At 39.8% G+C, this 20,185-nt stretch overlaps 1 protein-coding gene across 3 annotated transcripts in view; it reads right to left on the bottom strand.

The window, feature by feature from the left end:
• SNX6 (sorting nexin 6) overlaps positions 1-19,410 on the bottom strand; it is a 54,790-nt gene extending 35,380 nt beyond the window's left edge. For 2 of the 3 annotated variants that reach the window (XM_033851190.2, XM_033851192.2), the window contains exons 1-6: positions 19,279-19,410; positions 19,078-19,125; positions 9,365-9,469; positions 8,410-8,520; positions 6,521-6,642; positions 4,449-4,572 (exon numbers count right to left, since the gene is read on the bottom strand). In XM_033851190.2, the coding sequence (XP_033707081.1) occupies positions 4,449-4,572; positions 6,521-6,642; positions 8,410-8,520; positions 9,365-9,469; positions 19,078-19,125; positions 19,279-19,284 (516 nt within the window). In that variant the 5' untranslated portion in view covers positions 19,285-19,410. Of the gene's footprint in view, positions 1-4,448; positions 4,573-6,520; positions 6,643-8,409; positions 8,521-9,364; positions 9,470-15,941; positions 16,042-19,077; positions 19,126-19,278 lie in introns of those variants that run through there. The other variant, XM_033851191.2, reaches the window with a different exon arrangement.
• Between the last annotated feature and the right edge of the window lie 775 nt (positions 19,411-20,185).

Genomic DNA, 20,185 nt, shown 5'->3' with positions numbered 1-20,185 from the left:
AGGTAAGATATTCAATCTACTGCTAAGCAGACTAAAGCTATAGGTACTGGAAACAGAAGGGGCAGAGCTACATAAGGAAAGCAATACTACAGGCAATCATTCCTTATAGCAGTGACCATTTCTCATAAGACTAAATGCTGGAACAAGATTTTCTAGGCCTTCCAAATGTCCCACAGCCTTTTCAGACTTCAAGACACTTTCACTCTATTTCAACAGCTCATCAGTCCCATGACCCTCTGAAGCTCAGATAGTAGAACAGCACAGACAGATTTCTTTTCCAGCACCACTGAACAGAGTAAAGATCTGAGAAACAGCATTAGAGACAAGGTTGAGAAAAACCTTTTAATTGTGGGCCTATGATCTTCTACAACCTGTTAACATACTTGTTACTAATTAATTAAAAAATATTTGCAAAACACTTTCCAGTCCATCTTTCTAGGCTTTCTCCAAAACAACCATTTGCTGATATTAAAAGCGTTACTAAAATGCATCATCATCATCATCTCTATTAAGCACATACTAATTTGTAAGGAAGAGGGACTTCCCTGGTGGTCTAGAGGTTAAGACTCCGTGCTCCCAATGCAGGGGGCCTGGGTTCGACCCCAGTCAGGGAACTAGATCCCGCATGCATGCCACAACTAGAGAGTTCGCATGCCGCAACTAAGAGTCCACATGCCACAACTAAAAAGATCCCATGTGCCACAACTAAGACCTGGAGCAACCATAAACAAACAAATAAACAAAAACAACAACAAATATATTAAAAAAACTGTAAGGAAAAAAATCTACCTTGGTGGGAAAAAATTATGAAATCCTAGGATTTATGAAAGCTATTTATAAAGGTGAACTAAACACTTAATAATCTTTCACTTATTATTTTAACAAATATTAATTTTACATCTTAATGGTCAGGCACAATTCTAAAATAGTGAGGATACAATGGTGAAAAATTCAAGTCTTACTCCAGAGAGCTTAGTAGGGGGAGATAGATAATGGATATATAAACAAATTTTTTAAATACAGATATAGGGACTTCCCTGGTGGTGCAGTGGTTAAGACTCGCCTGCCGATGCAGGTGACATGGGTTTGAGCCCTGGTCTAGGAAGATCCCACATGCCACGGAGCAACTAAGCCAGTGCACCTCAACTACTGAGCCTGCGCTCTAGAGCCCGCAAGCCACAACTACTGAGCCTGCGCTCTAGAGTCTGTGAGCCACAACTACTGATGCCCACATGCCTAGAGCCCATGCTCCGCAACAAGAGAAGCCACTGCAATGAGAGGCCGACGCGCCGCAATGGAGAGTAGCTCCTGCTCTCCACAACTAGAGAAAAGCATGCACACTGCAATGAAGACCCAACGCAGCCAAAAAAAAAAAATTAAATAAGTAAATAAATACAGATATATAATTTCAGATAGTACCAAGGGCTGTGGCAATAGGATAGAGTACTTGGAGCTTGAGTACTAAGGTGGCCTTGTGCTGGTACCACCATGCCTCACTTTACACCTATGTTGCTCTACCAAATTATTGTTAAGGTTTTAGCCCAGGCCATAATAAAGGCCAGCATAAACAAATTCATAAAGGTAAAAAAGTGATGACAGCATTCTATCATGTGTTTGTTAGCAACCCTATTCATGAATCATTTTTAGACTCTTATAATTCACAATATAGCCAGCATTCTTTACAATTCCTAGTTATTAAGTGACCACAGGCCAGTACCACATACTACACTTATGCTTGTGAGAGTACCCATGCTAAAGTGCTACATTTTGAGTTACACTTCCATACCCTTTTAAAAGTTTTCTCTACTGCTAGACTTAGGACGTTTTATTGTCACAGATACTAAAACCAAACCAAGAGGGAAAATTTGTATACACAAAATTCTTTGATCTTGACTTGTAAGCAAACAAACCACTATGTTTACATTTGTTTTCTACTAAAATTATGAGTTAATCTTGTCATCCAAATATAGATCCCAAGATCTATATCACCCGTCCACTGAAAAGTTTTTCCAGCACCACAAATGAAGAAACTTTCAAAGTTCAACCACCTCAAATCTCTTTTTGCATTATAACAGAGTTTTCAGGCCGGGAGGGAGGGAGGAAAAGTAGGAGCAATCAGCACTGAAGAAGGCAGGTTAAACAGATCAAGAGTCAATGATTAACCCAAAAGTAGTATTGAATTCTTTACCTCAAGTACTTCTCTGGAATTCTCCATAAGGCTTCAGAAGCCTCCAAACTCAAATTTAAGAACATTAATAAATTTAGTAACCTCTATTTCGTTTTTTAAAAATAATTTTTAAAAAATTTTCGTTTCTTTTTTTTTTTCTTTTTTTTTTTGTGGTACGCGGGCCTCTCACTGTTGTGGCCTCTCCCGTTGCGGAGCACAGGCTCCAGACACGCAGGCTCAGCGGCCACGACTCACGGGCCCAGCCACTCTGTGGCATATGGGATCTTCCTGGACCGGGGCACGAACCCGTGTCCCCTGCATTGGCAGGTGGACTCTCAAACACTGCGCCACCAGGGAAGCCCCATTTATTTATTTTTGACTGCGTTGGGTCTTCATTGCTAAGCAGTGTGCAGGCTTTCTCTAGTTGTAGCGAGTGGGGGCTACTCTTCGTTGTGGTGTGAGGGCTTCTCATGGTGGTGGCCTCTCTTGTGGAGCATGGGCTGTAGGTGCGTGGGCTTCAGTAGTTGTGGTGTGCGGGCTCAGTAGTTGTGGCTTGAGGGCTCTAGAGCGTGGGCTCTAGAGCACAGGCTCAGTAGTTGTGGCACATGGGCTTAGTTACTCCACAGCATGTGTGATCTTCCCGGACCAGGGCTCGAACCCGTGTCCCCTGCATTGGCAGGAGGATTCTCAACCACTGAGCCACCAGGGAAGCCCTATTTCTTTTCTTTTTCTTTGTTTTTTTTAATATTTATTTATTTATTTTTGGCTCCATGCGGGCTTCCTCTAGTTGCAGTGAGCGGGGGCTACTCTTTGTTTCAGTGTGCGGGCTTCTCATTACGGTGGCTTGTCTTGTTGAGAAGCACGGGCTCTAGGCGCATGGGCTTCAGTCATTGTGGCATGTGGGCTTCAGTAGTTGTGGCATGCAGGCTTCAGGAGTTATGGCTTGTGGGCTTTGGAGCGCAGGCTCAGTAGTTGTGGCTCACGGGCTTAGTTGCTCCGCGGCATGTGGGATCTTCCCAGACCAGGGCTCGAACCCATGTCCCCTGCGTTGGCAGGCAGATTCTTAATCACTGTGCAACCAGGGTAGCCCAATAACCCTATTTCTTAAGAAGTTCACAATTCAGGATGAAAATCAATATTCCAGTAACAACATAATATACCATCATCTAAAAAATTAATCCACTCAAGTTCTACTGAAACTGCATTATCATTGAAAAAGAATCATTTTTTTTGCATCAAGTAAGTTTTATGTATATATATATTTTTCTAGAGACTCAGGATTTACAGATGAGTAAAATCAGCAAACTGATATAACCAATTATTTATACCAACAAATAATATTTACACACCAGAATAAAGAAATCAGATTTATATAATGCAACAGCATAAAAATACTGTTCTACAACTAATAACTTAAGATGACTGATCAAGATCTAAGCCCTTAACACAGCAGTGAGAGTTGTGAATTTGCCCAGCATCTCAGCTCCACCTAGAGATGTGAGGGACTTAGGGATGGCATTCTGCTCCAGACGATAATAGCATCACATTTTGTGTTGAATCTAAAAGACTCTTTTCTGAGATGAGGAACCCAGCAGGGATTTTTCTCACTTGACTGGGAGGTGAGGTGTCAAAGTCAAATGCTCTTAATTCCAGCCCCGCCCCGGGCTCTGCTATGTTGGGTCTTGTGGGTCGTGTGGCCGTTGCCCCGGCCTCTGGGGCCTTTCAGGGACTCAGCCCTTCAGCGCCGCTACCCCAAGCCTAGCTCATACTGGGAGCCGCTCCAGCCTGCCAGAGACAATGCCGCTTAAACATCTCCCTCGCCAAAGGCAGGCGCCACCACTGGGCACATTGGTCATTGGTCACTGGTGTAGTGGTGGATGTCCAATTTGATGAGGGACTGCCACCCATCCTAAAAGCCCTGGAAGTGCAAGGCAGGGAGACCAGGCTGGTTTTGGAGGTGGCCCAGCATTTGGGTGAGAGCACAGCAAGGACCACTGCCATGGATGGTACAGAAGGCTTGGTTAGAGGCCAGAAGTCCTGGATTCTGGTGCACCAGTCAAAATTCCTGTTGGCCCTGAGACCTTGGGCAGAATCATGAATGTCACTGGAGAATATATTGATGAGGGAGGTCCCATGAAAAAGAGTCATTTTAAACTGCTTGAAAAATAAGAACATTTTATAAAATGTTTTTATAAGGCCTTAAGCCTTTTCTAACAACTCCCTACTCTTTCCAATGATGCTTTAAAAATAAACCTTGATCACTACTTTGATCAATACTCACATCTTGATTATATTCCAGGAAGACATGGAAATTTAAATCTTTCCTCAAAATAGGATGTGCTGCCACACGACACAGGAACACTTCATGCATTGCAACGGTCTTCTTGAATATTGCCAAATACTCACTAGAAACAATACACAAAATTAAAGGTAAAATACTGCAGAAAAACATCTGCAACAATTTTTTCAGCAAATACTCTTTGAATTATTCTAAATGCAAAATTAGAGATACAAAGATATAATCCATGTAAACAAAGCTTTTAGTTGAACTGTTAATGAAATATTCAATATATAAAACCCAGCTCTGAAAAGACTTCATGCTAGTTAATAGTATTTATTACATTTAAATGTTAATATTTTTAGGTTTTATGAACGTTTCTTCCTATGCAGGTTGATGTTAAAGGTAACTATAGGGGTTTTTGTTTTTAGCTTCAGAGAAAGTATACTACAAATTATACTGTACAACTTTAATAATTCAATTTCTAGATAATTACTGCTTTTGAACACCTTCATACAAAAAAAAAATCAGAAACCAAACCTCAGTATCAGTAATCATATTTTCAACATTAATAACTATTTTCATCTAATGACCCAAGCACACAAGAAAGAAACACACCATGGAGAGACTAATTTTTGCCATTACAATTGAAGAATTGTGTTTAAAATATTTTACTATCATCAGTGAATCACAGCGATCATATAGTAATACACGTCAGTTTCGAAAAAACACTCAAGGAAAAGGCCCAATATTCTTGCTTCAACTACGTGCAAGGAGGATAAGTTTTACATACCAGCAAACCAGCAGGACCAATGTTGGGAGAAGTTTGATCTCTGTGAGGGTAGTCATTCAGTGAAGACAAAAAAGAAGGATGCAGAGGATGGAGGTAGCAGGAGAATAAACCCAAGGTTCTCTGTTATCCAACCCCTAACCAGACCACAAAAGAATCATGATCAGGGCCACTGGAAAACCACTGATTCTTTCAATATTAATGTGCTCTGCTAATTTCCAGCTTTCAGCCTTATAAACTATAGAATTATATATCTGTCTGCTATCAGACTACTGCTTGCACTCAGTATGGACAGAATTCTTAAAATATCTGTCACTTACACTTTAACAAAGAAGACCTACTTTGTTAATTTATCTTGTCAAGAGTTTAGCATCTGAAGGAGTCTAGTAGCACTGTGAAAATATGCTTAAAAACTGAAATTCAGTGCAAGAAGAGAAAAGGAAATGCACAAAGGGGAGAAATGACCAGAAAAAGAGTGATGAACGTGATGATAATGCAAGGAAAGTTATTTCCTTGTATAACTCTCAAAATACAGAAAAACAATATACAGCAAATCCAAAATTATTTTGAATGTTTAATAAAAGAGGAAAAACTGTATTTTCAGCAAATATGCTAAAAATGAAATAGAAATTATCTCAATTTTTTTCAAGGATTTAATATGTCTAGTATATATGAAACTAGTAATCACTTAATAAAAAACATTAAAGAACTATTCTCTATTCTCTCTCTGCTCCTATTCTTTTCCCTTCAGCCAGAAGCCACAGGCAGAGAAAAGAGGAGGGGGAAAATTACACACACACACACACACACACACACACACACACTTTTTGAAAAAGAAAGCAGAATATATTCAGAGTTGCTCAGTGCACACTGCTATGAGATACAGAAGTCTTGGTAGTATGCACTTGTCAAAAAAAGAGAACCAGGTGAGTAGTGACTAAGGCCTTGTAAATAACAAATGAAAAGATTTACACTGTGCTTTAAAAAAGTCATTATTTCCCTTTCTACTATTTTTTTATAAACTTTTGGATCCCCTGTTTTCAATTTTCAGAGTTTATTTAAAAATGTAATTTAAAGAATTTTAAAGTGCAGACAATTATTCTATAATTTTCCTGTAGGCTCTGATCATGACCATTAACACTGGTTGTATGGCTTAAACCTGTATCTTCCAGAAAGGGTCAATGTGGTGAAATGATTGAAAGGATGGGATATCAGAAAGCAAAAAAACAAAAACAAAACAAAAAAGGCACTAAAATAAGCACAATTAACAAGAAAAATCACATACGCTTCCAGCTCCTGTTTCATCTTTGTGAATTCTTCCTTTGTCATAGACCCTTCTCCTTCTCCAAGTTTCTGTAGTTTTTCCCTTGAGGCATCAAAATCAGGTCTTGGTGGTGCTGGAGGGATCTGTAATGGAACCAAATCACTAGTTTTTTGACCGCACTACACGGCATGCGGGATCTTAGTTCCCTGACCAGGGATCAAACCCATGGCCCCTGCAGTGGAAGCACGGAGTCTTAACCACTGGGCTGCCAGGGAAGTCCCCCAAATCACTAGTTTTAAAGACTTTAATTTCTTGCAGCAATTGTACTACTGCCACCATAAAAGACTATTGTCTGAGAGAGCTAAAGTCATCCTGAATGAACTGGATACCAGGAATATCCCGATTAAGGTTAGAGAATTTGATTAAGTCTAGAAATTAAGATCCTTGAGATCCTTTACACCAAGGAAGAAACAAGAGCAGAGTACTATTTTCTGGTGTTAGAACAGTACCAGAACTTTAGTCTGCAGATTCTAGATGTGGCAACCTAGAGTCCTCGAATGTATGTGCATTAAGCTTTGAGTACACACTAAATAAATGTGTAGCAAATATGTATACTATTTTTCAAAAGTATGTAAATGGTATGATTGGTGTACCAGAGGCAGAAAGCACTGACTTAAAAACAAGAAAACAAGATACAGACTAATGACTAACCTCATCTTATTCACCCACAGTAAGTGGGTAAGTAAGCACTACCTTAAATAAAAATATAAGATCTAGAAGAGACATATTATTCAAGGGAAGGATATAAGAAAAACCTTATCGTAGGAGGAAAAGCCTACAAGTAAGAACTGTTAAGGGGAAATGATGGAAAGCAAACAGAGCAAGTAAGAGGAAGAAAAGGTTAAGTAGCGGAAAGTTAAAATAACAATGACTTGAAGAAAAGGATTACACCAAGAAAAGCAATAGGAAAGGAAGCATCAAATACAGATCAGCACACATTCATTGATGCCCGCACACAGCATCTACTATGTGCCAAGCATGATACTGAACAACTGGCATATAAAGATAGATAAGACACAGTCTTGATCTTTGATGAGTGTTTAGTCTACGGGAGAAAAAAGTAGTAAGAAAATGTCATCACACAAGAAGATGAGGGAAAAAAAGGCGGAAATAGGAGGAGGTTCCAGGCTGCTAAACACATCGACATGCTGGGAAAATGGAAGGTGGTACAACATCCTGGAAAGGTCATGAAAGTTATCTGTCAACCCCCCACTCCAATACCTCATCCTATGCATCTCTTCTTCCATTTGGCTGTTCCTAAGTTGTATCCTTTATATAAACTGTTAATTAACCAAAAAGAAAAAAAGAAAAAGTACTGCCAGTTGTCCACCAAACTCAATTTGTAGAAAGAAAAAAAAAGCAAATGATTGAGAAGCAGGGGCCACAAGGATAAAGGTGGAATCAGGCGAGGTCAGGATGATTTCAAGGAAATCAAATGAAACTAAACTTCAGAAATCTGACTGTGGTCAACAGCTGAGGCACAACACCCAGTGCATATTTATATTCGATAATCTCTTAAGGAGCCCTCCAACTCTAAGCATCTGTCTACCTAAGGGTTCAAGACCAGTATGGTTTGTAATACCCCCTTAGCTACTCCCTAGGACAAGCCCATTTCTATTCTAATAAACAGTAGGAATTTAAGTTTAAATGAGGGGGAATAACGTATCCATATCCCCACACTCCCAAACAAGACAACTCAGGATAAAAGTGGTAGTCAATTACATTTTGTAGCTGGCAATTTAAAAAAAACTACCTCAGTTCACTAGAAGTGCAAAAGAAGATTTCAACACATAATAAAGTATCTAAAAAGCTCCTAGAAAATGGGATTAAAATGGAACCTCAACACTTACAATGTAACCTGCATAGTCTTCATTTTCAACGAAGGAATCGTGAAGCCAGATAAATTCCTCATGTTGTCGAACAACTGAAAACTCGTTTTGTTTAAAATTTGGCAATGAACTCTGCAAAGAAAGAGATTCTCTCAAAAATCGAAGTTACACTAAAAACACTTTTAACATTTTATACCTTATTTTTTAAAATTAGTCTTTTATGAAAGATTCTCAGTGCTTTTACACTCTATTATGAAAACCCTGAGACACCCAGACAAAATTATCCTGGGATCTTTGAGAAAATAAGCTGACAGCCTCTTATTATATTGTACTTCTACCATTACAAAGTTATCCTATAAATATAACAAACTCAACTATTCAAACAAAGAAAAATAGATCACAATCTGAAAATGTGCCTGAGAACTGAAATCTAAAAAGAAAATAGTCTGTTAAAACAGTAATTTAGGGCTTCCCTGGTGGCGCAGTGGTTGAGAGTCCGCCTGCCGATGCAGGGGACATGGGTTCATGTCCCAGTCCGGGAAGATCCCACATGCCGCGGAGCGGCTAGGCCCGTGAGCCATGGCCACTGAGCCTGCGTGTCCGGAGCCTGTGCTCCACAGCAGGAGAGGCCACAACAGTGAGAGGCCCGTGCACCACAAAAAAAAAAAAAAAAACAACAACAACAGTAATTTAACTGAAGGAATGTACCAAAATTGAAAATAACAAGAATGGTAAAAGATATTAAAGTCTAGAGAAAATTAAATTTGTACTATGTCTAAGTTCTATGATTAATTCTCAAATGTTAATCTTTAAAAAGTACACTTCCCTAAAACGTTTTGTTAAAACAACAGCAGTGAATTACAAACAAAAATAGAATTACTGATTATGTTCAAAACCAAAATTCTAGTCAATATATTATTACATATGTAACATTAGCACAATAACTAAAATAACAGAAGTACAAAATCCCATTTACCTTTGTGTGAACAGTGAATTTTACTTTATCTCTCTCACTAAGAGCATCAGAAATGTCCACCTGCAGAGCAGCATCACTTTGAAGATCTACATTTATTGCTTTAAGCTAGAAAAAGAATAACTCAATGAAAATTCTGTAGGCTTTTATACAATTTAATTCTTCTCCCAGACAATAAGACAATGCAAAAACGAAACTAAAGAATCTGAAATCTAAAAAGTACTCAAGCTCATTTACTCTATATATCTATATCTGTACCTATCTGTCTATCTATCTATCTATCTACTATCTAGAGGGAGATGCTTTGGGTATGTTATTATCTTAACCAATTTTCATTCTACACTATTGCAACTACACTTTGCTTTGTATGAGTCAATGTGCTAAACATTATTACAGTTTCACCCAAAAAGTAAACTATTTTCCAAGAAGATGGTCCTTTAAAAGTTCAAGTGTTCTAAAAGGTATCTACCTTTAAGAACAAGAAAAATAATAAAAAGAATATTGGCCAATCATTTAAACTCTATTGCTTATTTTAATTCAGGAATATACAATAAAACTATTAATAATAATTAAATATATTACATATATGTATTATGTATATGTAAAATGCAAAAAATATAACATATAATACTCAATAATTAACTCCTGTGATATGAATTAAATTTTACTCTACAGTACTCTTTAATTCTTCTAAATTAATTTTTACTCTATACACCCATTTCTATTTACCCATTTATGAGAAAAGTTCTCCACATATAATTCTAATCATAATTCTACTTATAATTCTTAAATTTCATCCATTTTTCTTCCCCTTTAAACAAACAAACATTCTAACATCTTTGGGTAATTTGGAGATTTACAAAAGAAGCAAACACACTAAAAGATAAAGTCTCAGCCAGCTGCAAAGATATGAAATATTTAAAGTGTAACTAAGTAGCTTGCTTCAAATACTCTAGTTGTAAAAGCCAGGACTGACTTTGGAATCTTACCTAGTCATTAGTGTTTCAAATTTCAATTACAATGTAAATGGAAAAAATGCTGGAAGCAAAATTGTTTATTCTATGATCTCAATTATATTAAAAAAATGCAAAAATGGTTCTGAAGAACCTAGGGGCAGGACAGGAATAAAGACGCAGACATAGAGCCTGGACTTGAGGACACGGGGAGGGGGAAGGGTAAGCTGGGACAAAGTGAGAGAGTGGCATGGACTTATATGCACTACCAAATGTAAAATAGATAGCTAGTGGGAAGCAGCCGCATAGCACAGGGAGATCAGCTCATGCTTTGTGACCACCTAGAGGGGTGGGAGGGAGATGCGAGAGGGAGGGGATATGGGGATATATGTATACGTATAGCTGATTCACTTTGTGATACAGCAGAAACTAACACACCATTGTAAAGCAATTATACTCTAATAAAGATGTTAAAAAAATGCATACATAAAAGGCTTATAGGAAATACAACAAAATGTGAGTTGCAGTGGATTTGCTTCTTTGTATATTCTTTTATTCTCCCAACTTTCCACAATATGCATGTATTACTTTTATAAATAGGAAAAAAATAAGCCTTTAAGGAATCTTGCGATTTATTAAAAGATGAATTTTGTGAAGTTTTCCATTAAATAGGGTTGTTTATTAGTAATGAAAGTAACATACTATTTCATTTTTGCTCTTTTGGTTCTATATTGACTAGACATGTTTTTAAAAAATAAATACCATTACATACAATCTAACTTAAGAGTCACAGAAGAAATTAATCACTATTTAAATTGCATGGCCTTTAATGAAAACTTTATTGATAACTTTAATAAGTTTACATTAAAATAAATTTCAATCAGTAACCATATTTTTAAAAGTTAATACTATAAACTTACATAAAAATATTTTAAAATATTTAAAAAATTGCTATTGTACTCAATGCTACATGTAGCCCACTGTCTGATAAAAGAAATGAACTTAAAGGTTGTTTTGAATTACAAAGGAGTATTCTTTTTCATTTTCCAACTATCTTCATTGCTTCTGAAGTATTGGAAACATTAGAGAGTACTTTGTTCTTTGGTTTTCTTGCTTTTATTTAGTCTTATGTCTTCAAACTGTCCTTCCTACCTGTTCTCTAACCCCTTACCTTAATTCTAATTTAAGAAATCTGTTTCCTTATTTCTCTTTACTCACATTCAGGCCACTCTTAAGATGTTTATTGTGGTGGGATGAATTACAGCTCCCCAAAAGACATCCATATCCAAATCCCTGTGAATGCTACCTTATATGGTAAAAAAGATGGGGAGATTATCCTGGATTATCCAGGTGGGTCCTAAATACAATTACATGTATCTTTATAAGAAGGAGGCAGAGGGAAATTTGACACAGACAAAAGAAGAGAAGGCAACTTAACTACGGAGGCAGAGATTAGAGTGGTAAAGCCACAAGCCAAGGATTGCAGGCAGCCACGAGAAAGCTGGAAGAGATAAGTAACTAATTCTTCGCTAGAGCCTCAGGGAGCATGGCCCTGCCAACACCTTGATCTCAGCTCAGTGATAGTGATTTCAGACTTCGGGCCTGCAGAACTGTGAGAGAATAAATTCTGTTGTGTTAACCCGTCAGGTTTGCAGTAATTCATTATAGCAGCCACAGGAAACTCATAAATTTATCATGTGGTTTTTGGAATAATAACCTTAGCAATTCTCCATTTCTTGTTTTCACTGCCTAGTCTAGGATTTTTCAGACACAACTCATAAGACTCAACCTGGATGCTTGTTAAAAAATACAGAATCCCACGCCCTATCCCAGACGTATAAAAACAGAATCTTCAGAATGAGCCTTAAAAGCCGTACTTGGGAACACTGGCCTAGATTTTCCAGGTTGTCCTTGTCTTTACATTCTGTCAAAACTTCATCTCAACTGCTAATATTTTCTTTTCAATGATTATATAAAATATTTCTGCCAGATTTCATATCTCTACGTATATTTTAATTTTCAGGTTTATTTCTTTTTTTTTAACCGTTGCGCCATCAATTTGGAAACACACCTTTCAGGATTTCCACATATGAAGGGCTGTTATTTTTTCTTCCAATTAAAGATTATTTTAAATTATTAAAATATTTCTCTGTCTTCCATTTCGTTATCCTTTTATACCAAATACACTGTTCCCCTTTTTTTGCTTTGTTTTGTCTGATAGTAAAACACCTGGGTTTTTAAAATTGTAACTTATCAATAAATAATATTACTGTATTATACATTTACCACTTTTGGTCTTGTACTTTATTTTTTAGGTATAGTTTACATATAATGAACTGCAGATTTTAAGTATATAGTTTGAAGAGTTTAAACAAATATGTAGGTTACACCCCTGTAATCATCACCATAATTAAGATATGGAACATTTCCATCAGCCCCAGAAGTTCCCTCCTTTGCTTTTATTCCTCTACTTCTTACTTTCTAACTCTTTGATAAATTCTCTCTTGTATGCCTTATTAAAGCATATTAAAGCACTGGAAAATATGTCTTCCAATCAGTTGTGCCTTAGATTTAATAAAATATCATATTGTAAATTTAGTGTGTGGTTTTTTTTGTTTTTGTTCTTTTGGTCATGACGCAGGGCTTGCAGGATCTTAGTTCCCCAACCGGGGTGGAACCCAGGCCCCCTGCAGTGGAATCACGGAGTTCCTAACCACTGGACAGCAGGGAATTCCTGTAAATTTAGTGTTAATTACATAAAATGTACACAGATTTTCCAGGTGGATTTTTTTCTTTGTTTACAGAAAAGTCAGTAATTTTAGACAGTTTTGGTTAAGGGGAAGAGTCAAAGCAAACAACTTGTGATTCATCAACATTTAATTAACTCTGCAAGTAGTGAGGTCAGTTTGAGGAAATTCTAACTGGACTATATTCACCAGTTTAATCCTTATCTGGGCCAATACTTCCTTTTGTCAAAGACTGACTAGGTTAAACACCTGTGTCATGGTCAAGAGAAAGCCCAGGCAGAGAAAATGATTAAGCAAAACACACTATCCTTAGAAAAATAATCTAAAGACACTGCCCTACTGCTGATAGATTAATTCTTCACATATAATTACTTAGTAAAGAGGACATTCACTATTAGTTTACTACACTGATGTGTTTACATGTTAAAGTATCAACCTTATGACACTCCTAAAAACTTAACTGTTAATCTTTTGCCAGAAAAGTACATGTACAGAGATGGATGGATGGATGGAGGAGGAAGGAAGAAGGAAAATAACTGATTATTGCAACAGCCTCCCAACTGGTCTCTTGCTTCTGCCTCTTTCCCTCTTCAATCTATACTCCTTATAGGGCCACTGGAACCATCCCACTAAACTAGAAATCACTCCTCTGCTCAAAACCTAAGGGGTTCCCACTTAGAGAAAAGCCTAATCCTTACAGTGGCCCCCCAGGCCCTATTCTTCTGGCTCACTGCAGCCCTGAAAGAAAGGCGCGAACCGTAACAGGGCTAAGAAACTATTTCTAGGGAATTACAGTATAATCAGTGAAAAACCCCATGAGGCAGACAGAAATTCTGTTAAGTTCACTAACTCAGGCCAAAATTTAAATCTATTTTACTCCTAGTCCAGTTATGATTTAAAAAAAATTTTTATTGAAGTAGTTGATTTACAACCAGTTATGATTTTGGAAGTCCTGTAATAAATTATTTCCATTATGATACTCTGTATACTCAGCAGTCAAATCAACGGTTGATTATACATATACTTTCCGGAAACTAGATTCCCTTTCATCCATCATACTAGGAATAACAAAACATTACTAGAGTCGCATGATGTCACTCCAATGCCTTTCTTGCTGGTCTTGTCAACTCCCATTGCTCTTTTGCCGTACTTGGCTTGCAAATTCCCACATGTAGGATCAATTCAATCATCAACTTTCTTTGCTTTTTTGAGCTGAGTGTGGCTAAAGTCACAACTGTCTGTGCTTGTCCACTACAAATTATTGCTCTCCCAACTGCACTAGACTCTTAAAACCATTCAACAGTCCAGGGCCGATCTGCTCAGCTCCCCTTCTGATTCCCTGAGCAACCACTCCAAAGCTTTACTATCTCAACCCTCGATTGCATTTCCACCCTATGCTCAACAAGTGACCCTGTCTCCCACATCCCCAAGAAATAAACATTAGCAGCTGTTTTCCCTCAGACCCATCAATAAGCCTTTCTATAAATAGATCTGTACTCACCATCTCCTCTGCATTCTCAGAAGGAGTGGTGTCCCATGGAGAGCAGAGCTCTCCGGCTACCTGAGCAGGTAATCTGCCTGTTTGCTCTAGAACCTGCTTGTACAATGCTCTTCTAGTCAAGTTAGCCCTGGTCTCACAACACCTCCACACAGTGAGGACCTAATTTCCAAATCCAATACTTCGCAGTCTTCTTGATCTCTCTTTGGTATTTTGCCTCAATGATCATTCTGACCATGTCCTTAAAACTCTCTCAACTTCTGGGGACTCTTTTCATTTTCTTCCCACTCATCTCAGCCCCATCAGTTAGTCCATTTCTTCTCCTTGGCCTGTGAATGCTGTTTCCCGCTGGGTACTATCTAGCGTTGGCAAACTCGGCCATTCTTGACTAATAACTCTGAAATTTATACCTTCAACTCACACCTCTTATTCTAAGTTCCCAATCATAATTTCAAGTTACTAACTAGACATATCCACCTGGATGTATTTACTTATTAAACAACTGAGTGCCTTCAACGTGCCAACCACTGTCAGATGTGCTTGCGATAGAGCAATGAAAGGACACAATCTTCACCCTTTCAGATCTTACTTTCTAGTTTGGCAGGGAAGGGATTAGACACTTCACAGGCACTTCAAATCCAACATATCTGAAAACCAAACTTATTATCTACCTTCTAACTCTGCTATTCTCTCGTATATTCCTCATCTCCTTCTCCTCTGTCTAGCACATGTATTTATTCAGCCACTATGCCCTGTGCATTCTATCTTCTAAATATCTCTCTGCTATGTCCCCTCCTTCATCCCTTCTTCCACTGCCTTAGTTCTACCTTTAACATTTCTCATCTGGACTGCCGCAAAAGCCTGGTAACAGGTTTCTCTGCTTTCTGCAAGGAAGAAGCAATCCACCTTCCACATCGGAGTCATCTACAATGCTATTTTCATCTGGGCATATGTCCTTCCTAGCTGGTGATCCCTCAGGACTTCCCACATTATGCACTTTATCTGTATTACCCATATCTACTCCTGCTTCCAGTAAGAAAAAGTGCTCCAGGTGGAACCTAATGACCTACCTACATGTTATCCTCTCTGCTGGCAAGCCTTCCTCATCCCTGGGAGCCTACACAATCAACATTTAAGGCTTAGCTCCTGTAGGCAACAGCACAGTGGTTAACAGCCCAGTACCTATAGCTAGACTCCCTGAGTTTGAATACAGCTCATATCGGCTGTATGAACCAGGGCAAGTTATTTAATCTCTCTGAACCTCACTTTTCCTTTCCAAAGTAGGAATAATAGTAGCAGTTACTTCACAGGGATTTGAGAATTGAGTTGATGTGTGGAAAGTCCCTAGTATGCAGCAAACGCTTCATCAGTTGTGTAGTTACCATTATGTCTTCACTCTCCTTCGTACTCCCACAGCACTTCACCGGTAAGCTCCTCACTACACTGCCATGGCCCCAGGGCAGGAACTTTCTCTTCTTCCTCTGCCAACATTCATCTTATCCTTTGCCAACGAAATCTATGTCATGTTTTTATCAGAAATAACTATCAATAAATGTGGAATATGTTCAAGCTAAATGCTGAGTAGGTACAAAAGAAAATGCAAATATCTGGGCCAAGTCTTAAAAGGTTAAGTCAAATTTCATGTGAAAAAAAAGGTGAGGGAAAAAAAAACCCACTCCACAACACTGAGAAGCATGCATAAAGCAGACATTAAAGTGCAGAGGTGGTTGGGCAATGACAAGTAGACTAGAATATGCCTATTGTGTGTGTGTGTGTGTGTGTGTGTGTGTGTGTGTGTGTGTGTGTGTGTGTGTATGTATGGGGCAGGGGCATCTTGAGAAATGAAGTCAGCCAGAAAGCGTTATGAACGGTGTTCAATGCTAGCATAAGGAGTTTGGACCTTACTGCAAAAAGAACTGGGTCCCCGTAAGTCCTTGTGACTATTGGTGCCATATGATCTAATCATTTCAGTTAGGTAACTACCAGTCATGTGCAGTCTGGACTGGAAAGTAGAGAGCCTGGAGACAGACCAATGAGATACTGCTACAGTCCAGGCAAGAGATAGAGGGAACTTAACTGTGGCCATATAAATGAAAGATGGGCTAACAACATTTCTGAGGTGAAATTATCTGGCCTCAGTGACTGTTCTGGTATGGGGATGAAGGTTATGATTCAGAAGCTTCTTGCATGAAGGACTACAAATGATGACATTAATGAAGATAAGGAATAAGAGGGAGGAGCAAGGCTAGGAGTCCAGGAGAGGTGCACTTCCTCCACCTGAAGTAATTCTGAAAACAATAAACATATTATTTAGAATTCAAATCAAATGCTAAGAGAATTACGCCATCATGCTGGCATGTACTGCTCTATTTAACAAGCACATCAGAGCAAAATGTGTCCAGTTCAAAGGGCTCATTTGTTTACTAAATAATATGTTACTGTCCTTCCTTTGGGAAAGAAAAAAATACCCTTCTATGCAGAGGTGTAACCGAAGAGATCAAAAAGTGGCCAATAATTTTCAATATTGTGTATTCTTAAAGTCTGCTTTTTAAGTTTCTTACAAAACAGTATATTCTTAAGGCTGTAAGACTCTCTTCTGTTCCAAATCATAATGAAAATTTAAGGCTGCTTAAAAATGTATTTAAAAATGCTGTCTTTAATTTTGCTTACTTACTGCTTTGAATGAAATGCTTGCACTATTATTTTTGAATCTGTGATGTCCCCCCTACAATTTGTATCAAATAGGTACTGCATGCTTTTTCTCTATCAAGACTTTCTTAAAAGGCTGAACAAGCAATCTAAACTAAAAGTGCAATGCCTAAAAGTTCTAATCTATTTATGGCACTCTATTTCTATCAGGACAAACACAATATAAGGAAATTTAAACAGGCCTGAAATTTCTGTTCCTGAAATGAGGCAATAGCAGGATAACTTTGTGCAGCCATAATCAGACTTCAGTGTACAATGGAATCATCTTGCTAGTTAACAAAGTACTTATCTGTCCTCCCTACCTCAAGAGATTGATTTACTAGAGGGTGGGCCCAGAAACTTCTGACTTTAGTTTTTCAAACACCCCAGGTGATTCTGATGCAAGTGTTTCAAAACGACTTTGAGAAATGTGTGCGCTGGCTTTGATGTCAGCAGCATGGTTTAAAGTCCACCTCTCTCACTCACTGGCTGTGTGACTTCAGACTACTCACTTAGTTTCTCTGAGGTTCAGATTTCTCATCTGTAAATGGGGGATACTAAAAGCTTCACAAGGATGGTAAGAGGATATAAGGAAACAATGCTTATACAGTGCCAACACAGTGCCCAGATATGACTATTACTATGATTCCCCTACCCCAGAAGATACATATACACATTCATATACATGCACTTTGTCTTAAAATTCATTAGAACCTAAAATTTTAAGAAATAACCAGAAATCCTACATGATGCTTTCATGCTAACTAGTAATTCTAAATGATGCTTTTCTGTAAACTGAGAAATTTATTAATTCATCGTTTATAAAAATATGCAGCACCTTCTGCATCTTTCTTACCATTTTAAAACTTTATAAAGGTCATCAGTTAATACTAACTACCTTATCTCTTATTTTAAAAAACCAGGAATAACATCCTATAAAAATATTTTATCACCTGCCCAAAATCGACTAACAGACGTGTCTCTCACATTGTCTAAGACAAATAAGTAAAAGCAAAACGGAAAACTAAAGTGCAAACTGTTAAATGTGAAGGAACCATGGAACGTTGCTGAGCTGCAATCATCATGTATCAATGTTTTTCAAGTGCTCACTTGTACAAGGCACTATACAGATTACTACCCTTCGGCCAAGGTAAATGGGGGTAGAGCGTGGGAGGGAGGAATCATAGCCCTGAAGGCCCTTTCTGAACTGAAATGCACTGCCTCAAATCACCACCAAGGGATCTCTGCAAAAGATGTATTTTTTTAGACATTAGGAAAAGTAAAGGTACTGTGGACTACCAGCACTTCACAAAATCTGGTAGGATACTGGAGAAGAGTTTAGATTCGGCAACTGTAAAATCCCGTGCAAAAGGGTAATTTAGAACAACCCCGTACTATAATGTTTTAGAGGAAAAGAAGGGTGGGCAAGGGCGGGTTCGAGAGGTCCCCCCAAGGGGAAATTGAAGGTGCCGGCAGGAAGGTCTGACAATGGGTTTTCATAGTCCCCAACGTGGTGGCGGCGGGTGTCCAGCTCCGGCCTCCACCTCCACTTCCCCACCTGCACCCGGACCGGCCGGGGAAGGAGGTCCACAGAAGAGTCGGAGCCGTGGCGGGGGCCGAGAGCAGCCGCGGGTCCCCGGGAAATCAGAACCGAACGGCCCCAAGGGAGGAAGGGCTGCAGGAGGGCGGGGCGCGGTGCGGCGAGGAAATCGAAAGGAGGCCGGCGGGTAGGGGGTGCCGCGCGACCGGAGACACCCCTCTCCCGTACCACACCCCTGGACCAAGGCGAGGGAGGGAGGGTCCCGCTAGCCAGAAGGAGGCAGAACTTACTCCGCGGTCCTCCTCCGAGAGGAAGTCGGGGCCGTCGTCCAGGCCTTCCTGCGAGGTCGGCGGGGCCCGCCGCGCCGGGGAAAGGATGGAATGGGGGGGACACAAGGGGAGACATTAGTGTCAGGCCGGCGCGGCCCCCGCACCCGCCCCGCGCCCGCCGCCCCCAACGCGCGCCCGGGACTCGGCGCCGCGGACACCCACCATCATGGCTGCTCCGAGGCGAGGGCTGGCGCAGGCGCGCACCGCACCGCGGGCCGGAGGGAGCCGGCGGCGGCCGGCAAGCGGGGCGGGGCCGGCGGCGGGGCCTCGGAGCAGCCCCGCCCCGCCCGCCCCGACGGGGCCAGGGTCCGAGAGCGCGGAAGAAGGAAGGAAGTGCCCTCCGCCCAAGGTCGAACCACCCTTGGCCGAGTGGGCCCGAAGGCCCAGGCTCACGTGTCTGGAGACTGCTCGCGGCTGGGCGGCTCTGATCCCAGAAGGGCCGAAGGCCACCCGGGGAGCTGTCCAGTTCCCGTTCTCTGAGGGCTGCGGCGAAAAACCAAGCAAGCGCCCTCCAGAAGCCACAGTAAATCATCTAGTCTTTGTATAGTGCCACACGATAATTAATCACAATTAATATTTTGCCCGTAGAAGTTGTGGGAACCCAGGCCCTTTACACCGTCATCAGTCAGGGGCTGTAATCAAGCTTTTACTGCTAGCGAGGCAATAACTATCTCAGGGTTTGGGGCGCTAATGGTTGAGCACTATGTAAATGAGCTGTTCACATTACAAGAGTATTCCTTTTTTTATACCAAGAAATGTCCCCAGGCATACTCTAACTGTCCAGTTGTAGAGCACCACACGGGTGTCCACAGGCACTTGAGACAAGACAAAAGTCATTCCTTACCCCCTGCCCCACTTTTTCTATCACACACACGCACAAACAAGCAATCCTGTACTCCCATTCAGTTAATGGCATCAGTATCTTCAGATGTTCAGGCCAGAAACCTAAGTCCCATTCAAGTCCTTCCTTCCTCTCCCTCACTCGTTACACCATTTAGTAACCAAATCCTATTACATCTGTAATTTATCATGTACCATTACCTCTTAAACTGGTCTCATTCCTCCTCCC

Source organism: Tursiops truncatus, chromosome 2 (assembly GCF_011762595.2).
Source record: "Tursiops truncatus isolate mTurTru1 chromosome 2, mTurTru1.mat.Y, whole genome shotgun sequence".
NCBI classification, from domain to species: Eukaryota; Metazoa; Chordata; class Mammalia; order Artiodactyla; family Delphinidae; genus Tursiops; species Tursiops truncatus.
This window is presented reverse-complemented; position numbering and strand designations above follow the sequence as displayed.